This window comes from Colossoma macropomum, unplaced genomic scaffold (genome assembly GCF_904425465.1).
Source record: "Colossoma macropomum unplaced genomic scaffold, Colossoma_macropomum, whole genome shotgun sequence".
Lineage (NCBI taxonomy): Eukaryota > Metazoa > Chordata > Actinopteri > Characiformes > Serrasalmidae > Colossoma > Colossoma macropomum.
The window spans coordinates 10,752,683-10,768,106 of record NW_023494795.1 but is presented as its reverse complement, the minus strand read 5'-3'; the positions used below and the strand labels follow the sequence as shown (position 1 = coordinate 10,768,106).

General features: G+C 39.6%; 1 protein-coding gene across 7 annotated transcripts in view; it reads left to right on the top strand.

Annotated features, from left to right (window-relative positions):
- The window catches only part of LOC118815359 (phosphodiesterase 4D interacting protein), a 133,740-nt gene that overhangs the window by 106,517 nt on the left and 11,799 nt on the right, over nt 1–15,424 (top strand). For 5 of the 7 annotated variants that reach the window (XM_036581422.1, XM_036581423.1, XM_036581417.1 and 2 more), the window contains 7 exons: nt 10,035–10,282; nt 10,475–10,606; nt 11,443–11,643; nt 13,486–13,761; nt 14,091–14,222; nt 14,893–15,015; nt 15,136–15,325. In XM_036581422.1, coding sequence (XP_036437315.1) covers nt 10,035–10,282; nt 10,475–10,606; nt 11,443–11,643; nt 13,486–13,761; nt 14,091–14,222; nt 14,893–15,015; nt 15,136–15,325 — 1,302 coding nt within the window. The remainder of the gene's footprint in view (nt 1–10,034; nt 10,283–10,474; nt 10,607–11,442; nt 11,644–13,485; nt 13,762–14,090; nt 14,223–14,892; nt 15,016–15,135; nt 15,326–15,424) is intronic. The other 2 variants (XM_036581418.1, XM_036581421.1) reach the window with 2 other exon arrangements.

The window sequence follows — 15,424 nt, the reverse complement described above, 5'->3', positions numbered from 1 at the left end:
TTACATCTTAATCGTTTACCTATGTAGAAATTTACAACTAAATTGTAATTAGACTTCCCCTATCACTGTTAGTTGTTTTTTGTAGCATACTGTCAATTACAATAAACAGTAATTTTGATGTATTCAGTAATTTCAGTGTTCCACTCACTTGTAATAGGGCAGCTGCTATAATCAATGTGTAACTAGGTAGGAGCCTGTTAAAACTCCATTCATGCCACTATGCTTACATATTACCACAAATGCTCTCTTTTGCAAAACCATCTGTGAAAGAGCAAATCACAGTGATTTACAATTTAAATACCTTTACAAATACCTTTAACTGAAGAAGTCATGTTCTACAGCAATATGTGCCATGCATGAACATTTACTGCTGGTATTCAGTTAGTCTCCAATGGCTTCTATTGTGAGTGAGTTTTCAGTACACTGAATTATTGAACATGGCAATAAACTGTACGCTAAAGATGTTGCAGATATCGAGAAAAAATGCATTTAAGCTTAAGATGTATATATTTTCATAATTAATTACCTGCATCTGAGATGGGACTCGAGTTAAGTGTTGACTGACTTGCGACTGAAGACTCAAGACTTCTTGTAAAACTAAAATTTTGGGTTTTCAGCCTTACATGTGTGACTTTGTCAGATTTGCTGAAATGCTGTTTTCTTGCACCTCGCAGCGGCATCAGCTTTGATACAGCTTCAAATAACGAACATTATAGAAAGACCTCCAGTCTGATGGGTAGAACTGAAGCGCTGCACAGAGTAAATGCAGTGTTTGGCAAAACAACTTGAAATTATAATTACAGATCACATTTCTTTTTAAAACTTCAGATGGATTAGCTAATGCAGATAAACTGCAGACTAGCCAACAGTTTCAAGTTGTTTTGCCTCTTTCCTTTAAATACCATTTGCTGTGTGTAGTGCTTCAATTCTGTCCTTCAGACTGAATGAAGAGCTTGTTATTTGGAACTGGCAGGTTTTTAGTTGTGGGTTTACTTTTGAACAATGCAGTGCCTGCAGCTATAATGAAACTGAACTAAAATAATCTACGTAAGACACGAGACTCGAATCTAACTCCAAAGACTCTAAACTCAATGCAACTTGCACACCAGAGACCCCAGACTCAATTCGACTTGCACTCCAAAGACTCCAGACTTGACTCAGACTCGCTCTCCTGGGAGTCCATACTCGACTCGCACTTGGAAGACCTGCACGTTGGTCACTTTATTGGGTATTTTTGTTCTTCTCTCAGTGTTTGTTCCTCTCTCTCCTCTTTCATACATTCTTCATCCCTCTACTCTTTTCATGCAAGCATTTATGTAGACATTTGCTTTTGCCTGTGGGCTTTGTTGAGCAATGCTAGCTAATTCTGATCTGAAATAGGCCTTTTCTATAATGTCACCACTGGTTCCAGGGCTCTACCAGAGCCATGTGGTACAAATAAGCCATTTTATTGGCTAGATCATTCCTCCTGACCCCTCCCACCTTCTGTAGTTGCCTTGACAGCAGTCTGCAAGCCCCTTAGGGAGATGACCCTTATTTTCCCCCATCATGCATCTGTGTGCAGCTTTAAATGGGTGAAAGCACAGAGGTGCACAGGCAGTGAGCTGTGAAGACTGGCAGTGGTTATTTGTGTGTTCATTCAGAACAAGGCAGCCTGTGTGTCTGAGAGTGTGTTTACATGTGGCAGAGATGTTGAGAGAGGTCAAAAAGTGATATTCATTCAATAGGATGAATGAAAGACAGTTGTGTTTTGAATCGGGGCTATTGCTGCTTCTCCTGCACTGGTCAGTATAGGGTTTTTGTCCAACATGATGTGAACTGACCCAATGATGAAGGAGATCCTGTTAGCGCTTTTTGACCTTAGGACTGTCCCTGACTATTGATTATCTTTGTTGACCAAAAGGTCTTATTTTGAGCTAAAACTCGACGAATCACTTGAATCATTTGAATCTCGATATAAATTGGCCATTATGTTATTAAGTTTTAGTATCAGAAGGAAGCAGGAAACATTACACAAAACCTCCAACACTTAATGTAATGGAGTTTAAAAAATGATTAAAAAATGTAGAGACCGCTGTGCAAAACCTGGACGTCTGATTTAGATTAATGTTTTATGGACTGATGAGTCTATGGCCAAGTCCCATTTCTTCTTTTTACCCCTACCCCTTGTTTTCAAGTGTCACCCTAATCCCTTGGAACTGAGTTACAAGGGCTAATGGTTGAAATCTTACCCTACAAAATGGGACAACCCTCAAATGAAAAAAAAAACAAAAATCACTGCTTCATTAACAGCTACTAGTGCTGCTCTGTAGGCGACCCGGCCCGTCTTCAGTGACAGCAGAGAAGGGAAAAGTTCAGCTCCTCACTGCTGGGCTTTAGTTACATTTAGGGCATCATATGCTTTCAAAGAGGGGCTATAAGACAATTATTTATTATCGCCCACCGCTAATTCTTCAGTGATACGAAGCTGAAGTCAGATATTCACCAGCTTCATGTTCGAATTTTCCTGTCCCACCTTAAATGGTGCAGCAGTTACATTCTGGCGTTTCAGGCGTCAGAACTGCTGGACTATTTAAGGTGGAACGGGAAAGTTAGCTAGCTAGCTAAAGAGACATTAGCATGCTATTAGCAATTTCTTATGCTTGTTATGAAGAAAACGACCATAATACACTGAAACGACACTAAACTAAGTTAATACAGTGGTTATCGTAATTTTTTAACAGAGAAAATTCTCACATTTGTGGGTTTCTTTGGTCGCTCGTGCAGCCATCTTGCTGGTTTTTCTTTTTTTCTCATAACACTCTGTTTGGAGTCTCTGACAAACCTCCGTTTGGAGGAACATGTAGCCCTAACACTTCGCCCCACCCCCCACACCGCTAAGGGCTAAGTGGTAGGGGTGGGGGGGGAAATGGGATTGGGCCTAAAATTGTAATAGGAATTATTTGGATCAAGAGAACCAGAAAGTACATCTAAGGCTGAACTTTGGAGGTATGAGAAATATTACTGATATATCATTGATATTATATTTATTATATTTATGTTTTCTCCCTTACTCTGTTCTTAATGTTTTAGCTGGAAATTAGGTCACACTTTATTTGAATAGTCCCCTATAGATGCTCTACAGATAATTAATCCATCAACAAACCTTCTGGTGATGTTCAGTTGATCATCAGCAACATGGTTAGGATTAGGGTTAGGAGTAGATGTAGGTTTTGCCTTGCGTTTAGGGTTAGGTTTAGGGTTAGGAATAGATTTAATAAACTCTTTTACACTTGAAGTTCGGTTGCATTTAATGAACATTTAGTTGAATGTTACTTAAAGATATACTAAGCATTTAGAAAGCATCTACAGTGGACCATCCAAATAAAGTGCTACCGGCAATTAAATAAATGAAGGGGGATCCATGACTTTTGCATAGTATTGTGAGTAACTGTTGACTGACAGAATTTCAGTTGATCAAGAACACTGCGACTGATTAGTTGACTTGTTAGCTCAAACAGGGCGACCCTACTCAGCTTTGCCTCTCAGTGAACTTTGATCTTTGGAAGTGTGGCTGAAATCATTAAACTCCTCCATATCTCAGCAGCAGCTGAGGCTTACGCTGTATGCTTGCATACGCTGTGTGTGTGAGACCTACTGCCTGTGGTGGTTCTGCATCATCGTTCGGGGCTGGGATTGGTTGGCACACTGGTATCTGGTAGCCTCATTGCTCTGAGGAGCTGGCCTGATGTGGACAAAATGACGAAGATGTTTCCTGAGCTCCAAACTGCTGTACTACACTACTGCAACATCATATAAGCTCTCCTCACTCATTGGAGTCTCAGATGAGGCTTTAGACACGGAAACAAGTCAGGAAACAACTCCTGTGTATGATGGCTACACATGAAGAGAGAAGACACCTGAGCTTTTCTGCGCTGGATTTTGAGCTCCATTCATGCTTGAGGCACGCACTGGAGTTGACACGAACCAATTAGAGACCGCTTATGTCACAACAGATCTATCGCCTGACGAATAGCTTTAATTTGCAGCACTAATTCTTTTCGGAGTCTCTGCACGCATCCTAAGCCGTGGACTTAAGCTGAGGATGAAGATTCTGAAGATTCTGCTGTTCTAATCTCTCTCTGAAAACCTACTTTACTGCTAGATGATGTTCCCTGAAAGGGTGAGAGTAAGGTCAGGCTTTGCACTGTGGGTAATTAGAGAAGCTAAATGAAAGCAGAGAGAGAGAGAGAGAGAGAGAGAGAGAGAGAAGAGGCCGAAAGAGAGCGCCATTGCAAGCTTTATTGCACAGATGGCCAACCAGATGCGAAGCTGGACTTAACCGTGTTTTGGTGCCAGTACAGTCATTTAGTGTAATTGACTAGAAAAGGGGGCGGGGCGGGGGATTTGCATTGTTTTGATGTCCTTCGAGTCGTGGTTTTTATTTGTGCTTTTGTGTCCACCCTCATGTGAACATTTTGCCCCTGGAACTGAATGGTCACATGGTTGATGCTGCCGCAGTTATGCCAGGACTTAGGATGGGGTGTTGACTTAGGCACTAATCAGGTTAGGTTATTAAACCTCGTGAGTGAAATAGGTCAGAGACAGCTAAAGCCACAGAGAGGGGTGGGGAGAAAGAGAGAGAGGGAGAGAGAGAGAGAGGGAGGGAGAAGTGACAAGACAAAGAGTGGAGAAGAGAACAACTGGATGGCAGCATAAGGACAAACAAGAACGGAACATCAGGATTAGTCTGTATCTTTATATGTCTTCTTTTCTTTTTGTGCGTGAAATCTATGCATGTCCACCAGTCCAGGATTATGATTGTGACCACAACAAGGATCAGAAAAGATGTTTATTCTCTGCGAAAAGCATAACGCATTTATGCTCTGGGCTTGATAAAGGCTTCAAGATGCTTGTTTAAGATTTTTTTTAGCTATGCTAAAGAACGAACGTGCTTTATGTTTGACCACTCAGCCAATGGAATGGCCCGTCTCTCCATCCTTTGAGTGAAGCATCCTATTTTACATGCAGAGAACAAACCGGCCCTAAGGCAAGGACTCTGCCGTTCTACACGAGGCCACACATGGTAGCGCACACACTCCGCCGCGAGGGGTTTGTTGTGTTTGGGAGCTGATGGGGAAGGACGGCGTGTTTTAGGAAGTGGCCCCCCCCGTTAGCTTTTTCCTTCTCACAAGTGAGCGGAAGTTTCCGGAAGCGTGGTCTCGGAGGGGAAGGACAACAGTTGACTTGTGACATTCTACAGCATTCTCACTCTGGCTTCTCTCCATGTTGAAGGCAGTGAGTCTTTCACTATATAAAAGACAGTCAGAGTGATCAACTGGTCCCATATTGGAGCACGGCAGTTTTGATCAAGATCGCACTGGACCTTTTCGATGGGAATATATGCACTATACAAGCTGTCTTCTATTCAATTCTGTGGCTGTGATGAGTTTACAGTGAGATCGCCTGACATATTGGCCACTATGAGACACCGTCCTACCTAATCTGGACATTTGAGCTTAGTCTTCTTTTCATGTTTTTGAAGAACCAGCAAGAACACAATCAGAGCGATCCGCTGATCCTGTTTTGAAATTGGAATTGGACAGGAATGGATTTTTAATCAGGACTCCGCACTGGACATACTGGTTGGATTTTGTGCCTTTCTTGCGTGTTTTATCCTGACTCATCCCACAGTGAGAGCTGAACAGAACGGCCTCTACGGGATGCCATCCTGCCTAATCTGGGGATTTCAGCTGCTCTTTGTCTGCTAAGCGGAGATCCTACCACATATCCACGGACTCCCAACACTCTCCAACCAGATAAGTTAAAAACAACATGTAACGTTATTTCTTTAACAAATCCGGAGGACAACACATTTTGTGTTTGAGACTTTTCTTAAAGAAGGCTCATGTTGGGGAGCCTTTTTGATATTTTGTCCATAGCAATGTTGTAAAAAACGCTTTTTAATTCTGCGATGGATGAAGTGCCATGTGATTTTGAACCCACGTTCACAGAGAACCTCCATCATAAAGGAATATTGCATCCCTGCTGGAAGCACTCGCTATTTTTGTGATTTCTGTAGACATCTTTTGTGTTTTCTCTGTGTTTTGTCGTCTTTTTAAAACACAAAATGACACAAAATGTGTCACAATACTGACAACACAAAATGTGTGTTGTTCACTCATTTTTGAGAGTGATAGTTTTCACTGGATCAAGCCCCCCTGTTCTACCACTCATTGAGTTAATGTCCACGGTCTACTCCAGCTGATCAGCCGGCAAAACGGAGCCCAGCACCACGGCCCCGGACCTGCTGCTGTGTTTGTCCCGAGCAGGACAGGAGGATAAGGGCAGTGCAGCCCGGGGTAGAGGGCATGCAGGCAAGCAGCAGACAGGCCGGGTAGCCATGGCTCCTCTGTGGAGGTGCATGCTGTCTAAAAGCAGTCCGCTGTACCGCGACTCACTCTTCTCCTTCTCCCTGTGGGAGTGGCGCGCACAGGAGAGAGAGCTGACCCTGCTGAGGAAACAGACGGACAGAGAGAGGAGGGCGCTTCAGCGGCAGATAGAGAAGTAAGAGGAGAGCAAGTAGAGTTAGGAAGAACATGGAGGTGCATTGATGTTTGGTGCCTTTGGTAGAATACAGATGGCACAATACCAGTAGAAGTACTGAAACATTGAGCATCAGCCAATACTACTAATACATTATTATTATTATTATTATTATATACATCTTTTTTTCTACAACAATTGCGAAACGTTTAAACAACCCATTTTTAATGGAAGAAATAAACACAGCACTAACATACTAGAAAAATACTAAAATGACATACAGAACCACAGCTATTTTTAATCACTTACTGTCAACAAAATTGTATAAAATTAGAGTGTTTCATTGTAATTATTGTATAATTCATAGCTAGCTACCTGTTGTTGTCATGTAAGGCTGCATGTGGCTGCTGTTGTTATAACATTAGCTTTACAACTATATTACTCTACAAATAATTCTGTGATATTTATGGCTAAATGTGTTCTAGTTTGTACTTTTTCTTTAATATCCTAACCTATTCTGATATTGATACCAGTACTGGGTATTGTTATGGTCCCATCCCTACTATATATTTCCCTTGAACTTTGGACTTAATATTCATCATTAAATGAATATTAATCTTAAAAGGTAATGACACTGATATTTAAAACATCTACATGATGTAAACAAAGCCATTTAGAGTGGTTTGAAATGCTTTATTCTAGAGAAACTTGCTGACTCAGAGTTGTTCATACCTCACAGAAAGATTTTACACAGAATGATTAAAAATGTGCTTTCTGATGCCAGAAATATTGTTTTACGATAGTTTCGAGATCATGCTTTGGCCTAAAACAAGGGTATTTAATATATTCCGGGTGGAGATGTACACACAGGTTGTTGTAATGGAAAATAGGCCCCAAAATATGATTTATTCATATATTTACCATCATCAGGATCATATATAAAAACTCACAAGGTTCACTGGTCATTATGGATAGTAAAGACTGCAGTTACATAGTAGACATAATGAACTCTGGTTCCTATTACCACCACTGTAAAGTCAGTGAGTTTCTCTCCAATTAACCATTTCACAGCAAACCACTCTGAATGGCTCTGTTAACATCTCAAAATTTAATTTGTCAATTTTCTTGTTTTGAAATTCCCGTTTTTTAATTTTTCTATAACTGTTATACATTGTTCAGTAACTACTATGAAACTAGTGTGTAAGTTATGTTGTACTGAGAGTGAGGAATTGAATCATGTTGTTTTTACCTACTTGTCAATCAAACCTGCTTACCCACCCCTCAAGAAGCACTTCCTGCTTATTTTTAAGCACAAGATGCAGTGAGGATGTGTAATAGATAAACAGTTAGGGACAATAGAGTCTGGAAGTGTGTGTGTGTGTGTGTGTGTGTGTGTGTGTGTGTGTGTGTGTGTGTGTATGGGAGGAAGGGACATGAGGTGGTGTTGCACGTTTGTGAGCATGTTTTGGCGTCAGTTTGCCGTCAGCTCAGTGCCAAGCCCTTTAATCAAAGAACAATCAGTCTGAATTAACCCCTCTCTGAAGGCACTCCCAGTCCAAAATTAGCCTGATGTACTGCACGGCAAAGGCAAGCTGGGATGTACTAAGCACAGAGCTCATTACTACAGCTTCACCCCTTTCATCAGATACTAAACAGAAACTGTAAAACACTTTTATATTTGTTTTTTTTTACATGGGAACCAGGGTTGGTTGTTATCTGAATGAACTTAGACATTTTTATCTGAATTTAGTAATGAAGCAAAATGTTAAACCTGCTTTGCTGCATGTGTGACTGTGTTACTTTAATGAGACCAGCACAATTGTCTTTTCTTTTTAGCCTCTTAAACTGCTTATCAGTGGGAAACACTCAGGGTTTTCTGGGAATTAAAAATACATGTTTGTCAGTTCATTTTTATTTAATAGCTTGTTGTATTTAAATTCTGCAGGTATTGTCATAAAGCTCCTCCTTCATTGTTAAGTTTTGACTGGTAACAAAAGGGTTAAAATCTTAAATCCCCAAAAGAAAACCACTGGTTTAGGACTTTAAGAACTGGACAGAAAGCCATACACATTATATTAGCTACCAGCATCACTAGGAACTAATAATGGTATCAACCAATCATGTTTTGGTTTACTGTAAGTGTGACCAATTTTGTGAGAGAAAATGTTACTCTGGGCCTTCTGGAAGTCCTAGACCTGTCACTGACTATGAGTACGGTTGTCTAGCCAGGTTTAGGCCTGTTATTAGAGATAGAAAACATCAGCCAGGCATGAAACAGCGATCACTGGAAAACAGCCACATACAAGATGAAATATATGTTACTGTCTGTTGCAAACTTCACCCTTGTGTGGTGTTGGGGTCTGTAGGACCCATTTAAAATGTTTACCAAAAGTCGAAACGATGCAGTTTATTATTATTTCACCCTCAGATTTGTGGCCTTTGCTCATTTTCTGTGAAGAACATATAAAATAACCCATTTTCAGTGTCTTCACTCTGTTCACCCCCCCACTACATTTATATTACACATGTGGTGTTGGGTGAACCCACGGGGAGTAAAAGTGTGGAGGTGCTGTATCTTTCACTCTGTTCTCCTCCTACATGGCCTGCTGTTAGTGTGTGTGTGTCTGTGTGTGTATGTGTTTGTATATGTGTATCTGTGTGTGTGTGAGGGTGGACAACATGGACAGGCTGCTAACTGGCTACAGCTGCTAAAGGAGAACCCTACACTGGACACTTATGATATTTTAAACATCTGGTATTTTTACATAAATTGTTATGACTGGATTGATTTAAAAAAACAATAATGTGGTGCGTCCACCAGACCACTGAGTAACAAAAACATGAACATCCCAAATAAAAATATCTTGTAAAAAATCTTTTACAGGCTTCCGTTGTGCGTGTTTAGACTAGAATGGCCTTTGTGGCTAATATATTTTTAGAAATTTGATAAGGGTGCTAGCAGAAATTAGCATTAATGTAAGGGTGTTTTCTTGTTTTTTAATGTTTCTAATCTGAAATGAACGTAAATCTCTAATACTCACAGTTTACCTCCGAGACTTATTATTTAACTTAATAAGTAATTTATTCAGTAACTTTAAGCAATTTATTATTTAGTAACTACTCTAAAAGTTTCTGTAGCCACTATGAAACCGTTATGTATGTATATGTAGTGAGATACATAGTTGTTTACATGTTTTTAGTTTTATATTAAACATTGGGTTTCTACTTCAGTGTATTTCTAGGTTTAAATCCAGGTTAAATGTTGTGAGAGCAAGGAAGTGAAAGCCCACATTCAGGTCCTGAGGGTATGAAGTGTATGATCGTATTGAAGTCCAACCATCTCTAAATGATAAGTTATGGAAATGTAGTGATCAGTGCTCTGTGAGTATTTCAGTGTTGAGAGTGCCATGTGAGGACAAAGCTTTCTCCAGAGTGGTGCTCCTACAATAGAACAGATCTGAATTTTGTATCTGCTGTAGTGTTGACCGCTGCCCCTTTCTGCCCGGCAGGTTGAGTAAAGAGCTCCAGCAGAAGGACAAGCTGATAGAGTCACTGCGCTCCAAACTGGACCAGCAGCAGTCCCGCCCAGATACACCTACCAGCAGTCACGCCCTCTCAGAGGCCACTGACCAATCAGAGCACACGTCCTTCATTTCTGATGAACAGGGCTCCACCAATGAGGATCTGGAGTTGTGCTCAGAACTGGATGCTGCCAGTGAGTTCGGCCAAGTGGAGGCAGCCGAGAGGAGCACTGCTGGTAGGCCAAGTGCACACACACATAAACACGCACACACACACACATACACACACACACACACACACACACACACACATACTCGGTGTGATTTTCCTTTATGAGTTCATTTCTAGTTTTTTGTGTTCCTCTGTTTTGAATACTTTTATTGGATTCCATCTTTACATCTCATCTCACCATCCCTCTCTTTCATAGGCTCTCACTGTATGCAGGGTGCCGCTCCATCTCATGCATCCATCTCATCATCCCTCACTTCTTCACATGGCCACCAGTCCTCCAACAGCTGTCCCAGCATGCACTGCACCCCTCATAGGCCAGTGCACACAGGTATGACCAGAAAGAGGACATGAAATCACTTTTTTGTTTCCTACTAACAAAAATGCTTTATTTAAAATCAAATAGCTAAAAAGTGAGAAATTCAAATGAGTTCTTAACTTGACCTGTGGAAAATCCAGCAGGCTACAAACTACTGTGATATCTGCCTTCTCCACCATACCTGTATATACACTTATTAGCCCCTTTGTTAGAACCTTCCTTATACCTCCATACACTACTTTAAGAGATACACCAACAGGTGAGACCAACAGTTATAAACCTAGACTAAAGACATTTAAACTCATTTTTTACAGTTCCACACATTCTTTGTTACCATACATTTCCTTTGAGGTAGTTTTAAAACAGTAGATTAGAGACAGATTTATTCCAGCTTTAAATCACTGTGTCAGATTCCTGTGGGTCAAAAGTTTAAATATACCAAGTTGACGATCTCTTTAAAAATTCTGGAAGATTGCAGAAAATTAATGAAATGAATTTTGAAAGCTTCTGATTGACCAGTTGTCATAATTGAAGAATTGATTGATTTATTTGATAATAACCACAGGCTGCCATAAGGGGAGGTTTGGAAATAGTTAAATGAAAGCATTGACATAATTAAAAGGCTACTATGTAACTATTATTGTATAAATGTTATTTATATTTATTATAATATAAGTGTTTTTCTGATAGGCACTTTAGAATCCAGACAAATAGATAAATATATTTAAAAATATAATTCTCTTTTGGACAGTACTGTATATGAAGAAGACTGATCAGTTTCATCAGCAAAACCTCATCTCGCAAATCCTATTCTCATTCTCTATCTTTCTACCTCCCGTTGCACTCAGGGCTCTGTGCTGGACCTGTGTCCAGTCCTGTCCCCTTTCCCCAGACCCCCCACTGTCACCCCAGCCTCACTGCTCAGATGGCCTCCACGCCATTTGACCCCCAAACCCAACATCTAAGACCCCGTTATCACAGCGCTGGGGGCTTCTCCCTGGCTGAAGTGCACCAGGAGCTGCAGATGCTGCAGAGGCAGCTCGGCAACAGTGAGCGTGCAGTTCTGCTCCTGTTTGTTTGTTTGTGTGTGTGTGTGTGTGTCACACAGACTAACATAGTACAACCTGCCTTGCTTTTAATGTGTGTTTTATGTGCATTAATGTGGGACGTCACTAGCGATAAACATTTTTCTTATAAAACCAGAATCACTGGTCATATGAATACCTTTTGTTATATTTAAATGTTAAAAATAGACACCAAAATGTATTTTGGATCATTTAACAAGTTAGTAAATAACTGTGGTTTGTAGTTTGTCATTTATTTTTTTGCACAATTTCAAATACACACAAATAGACAAAGATAACATACAGTGCAGGGAGAGGCAAAAAAACCTAATAGGCAAATTAAAAGCCTCCTCCTAAATAACATTAAAATTCCACAATATTATGGAAAATACAAAATAATATACAACATAATAATGACAAACAAACATTGAATGACTTAAATATTAGCACTGACATAACACAAAAACATATAAACATGAAGCATATGTGTGTTGTGTTTGTGCACAAGAGCGTCCATGCATATATATGAGATCAATAAATATATATGTTTGTGAAATGATCAAGTTTTATACACCCATATTAATTCCTGAGCACTGGTAATAATAAATATCACAGTAAATAAAGCAAATAAAACATGGAGATTTAGACATCAATAAAAAACAACTACAATACAGATATTAAATTGTCTTTTAAACATTTTTATAAGATTTTTATTTTAGTTATTTTTATTTTATTTGTTATTTTAGTGCCCCTAAATCTTGACCTCTACAATTGAAAATTGACCTCTACAAGTGAGAAAATTAGGAGGATGAAGTTCTAAATATTGACGAGTTAAATATGGATGAACCTCTGAATTTTTTGCAATAATTTTTAAACTGCTCTGGAATAATCCCTTCACGTGAATATATCTTATAAATAAAAAAAACACATATTTGAAAAATATTATTATCATAAATGGTAAGAATCTGAAGCTTCTGAAATAAAGGAGAAGATGGCATATATAAATCTGATCGGGTTGCAATCTTAACAGAACGTTTCTGGAGGACACAACTTTTGTGAAGAGTAGTGGAGAAAGTATTTGCCTAATCTATATTACAATATGAATAATAAGGATAAATTAGACTATTATAAAGAGTAATAAATTATGGATTCCAATTTTCCATTTGTCTCGAGATTTGATCACCTGATTTGAAATGAGGCATTGTAGATATTATTTGAAGTTCTTGATGCTGTGCAGCATTTTAGAATCATCCACAGCTACATTCATCAATCTGGACGCATCTGAAATTTCTGAATTTTTTTACAGCTTCCTAGTTTTCTAACATTTTAACAGTGATTCCAAATAAAAAAAGAAGAAAAGAAATAAAACTGCTGACCCCCAGGGTTATGAGTCAAGCACAGACACTAAAATCATGGATGACATCACTAATCTGATGTGTAATTCTTTATTCGCATGGGTGAGTTTGTTCCACTGAAAACAGATGACACACAGGTCCTTGATAAATGCACGATTTACAATAACGACCGACTGGAGAGGATGAAGCATTATTCACAATTATAATTCGTAATTGCCTAATCATCCCTAGGCCACTCATGCTGGCTCTGTCATCTATCAGACCTAATAGCAGTCGTGACTTATGGCTGTGTGTTTCTAGTCTATTAACCAAGGTCTTGTTCCTTAATTCAATCTCTGTTGTCCTAAGCAAACCTCCAAGACCCGGCATGTTGGCTTATGGCATTCTAACGAACCAAACTGTGTCACCTGAAAATGTCACTTAGTAATTTTTTTCTGTCTGTTTTGTTCCCCTCTGTTCTCTCTGTGTTCAGGCTTTAGTGGTGCTCAGGTCAAACCCCTGTCAAGTTATCCACTGGGCACAAACCCTCAGACTGACCCCAGCAGCTTCCACCTGCTGTCCCAGCAAGCCTTTCACCAGTCTCCGCTTGCCAGCCTGAATGCCAGCCCCGCTCTGAAATCAGGAGCCGGACTCCTGGAGAACAGTGCATTGTGGGATATGACATATGGGTCTCAACCCATGAGGGAAGGTGCATATGGTGATGTTTCCTCAGGCTCGTCAGGGTATCAGTCTGGTGCCAGGCACACAGGTACTAAAATTCATGGGGATGCCGGTCATATGATTCACATAAACATTTTGATATATAAAACATATTTTTCATGTATTTTTGTGATTATTGCATTTACATTTATGTCTATATTTTACAGAAAATATTTTCATTTATGTTTTTGTACTGTTATATTTTGTCTCTGTCTTGAAAAGAACAAGGACCTCCATTTTTTTCTATTTTTTATTTTTCTACATGTCTTAAGCTCAGTAGCTGTTGACATTTTGGACTTTTTTTCCCACAATGATGATTTTACCATACCATATGTATAGTAATATATAGTAATATATCATTTTCATACTGTGTCACAGGAACAGATTTGATGGAGGAGCACCTGAGGGAGATTCGCAGTCTCCGTCAGCGTCTAGAAGATTCCATTCATACCAACGATCGTCTGAGGCAGCAACTGGAGGACAGACTGGCTTCTATGGCACGAGATGGAGGTCAGAGTATTAATTGAATTATTTCTATTTCAGACAAGATAAATGGCGATAATTAATTTAGACAGAGTTTGAGCCTGAATTTGAGAGAAAAGGATTGATATTTTTAAACCAAATGCAAACTATTGAGTCTGCAGTAAGTTTTTCATATTAACACTAAGTCTAAGCTACAGTACAGGTTCATATAGCAATTTCTACAATGTGTTAAATCTTTTTTTTAAATACCCCCATTTTATGAATTTATCATTAAAATGCACTATAGATAAACACAAACCCTTTTTGTTTAATGTTAATACTCTGTGTGCTCCACATAGGGGTGGGAAATATGACAATATTTTGTCATTGTTGTAATAAATTATGTCATGATAATTTTCCCGATTGTATTATGGGTATTGTCAGAACACTGAACAACTGTGTAAAAAGATAGATTTAGAGTAGTTAAAGAGCCTATAAACAACAACTAGTGTATAGTAATGGCATAAACGGCTCAGTGACAAATAGTAAATTGGGTATCTGTCTTTTATGCCATTATCTTACTTTATTAATTCATTTTTACCAGTTGTTGTGGCACTATTGTTCTTCTGTTGCATTTTATTAATTACAGTTTGTTCACAACCCCAGTGAAAATGACTCACCATTATCCCCACAATAACTTTTTATCTTTATCTTTTAGGAGGTGCCCCTACAAACATCTACATTCAGGGCTTGGATTCGGTCAGTCAGCTCTCTAATGAGGTTCGACTTCTGAAGGAGGACAATCACGCTCTCCAGAGTCAGCTTCAACAGGCCAGAAGAGGTACAGCTCACGTTACGTGCTGCCTTCAAAGCATTAAAATCAATCCTGATCTAATACAGATAGTAGAGCAGCCTTTGAGTATGTTTTCTACATTGAAATCATCTTAAATCTCTTCTGCAGAAAGCATGAAAGAGGTGGAGCAGTTGCGAGAGGCGGTCCTGTCAGGCCGTGGCAGGTTGAAGCAGGCGGAGCTGGAGGCGGAGAGGTGGGCGGAGCAGTGCAGGCGACTGCAGGTGCAGATGCAAGAGCAGGCGCAGGCGACTCTGCAGTTAAAGCAGGAAAGACAGAGTAGCCAGGAGAACGCCAACAGGTACTACAGCATCCAAAATCTGGCACAAATAAACAACGTTTGAGAACAGGACAGCACACCTAAATCCAAGCTGAAATGTAAGGCAGTCCCAAGTCAAGT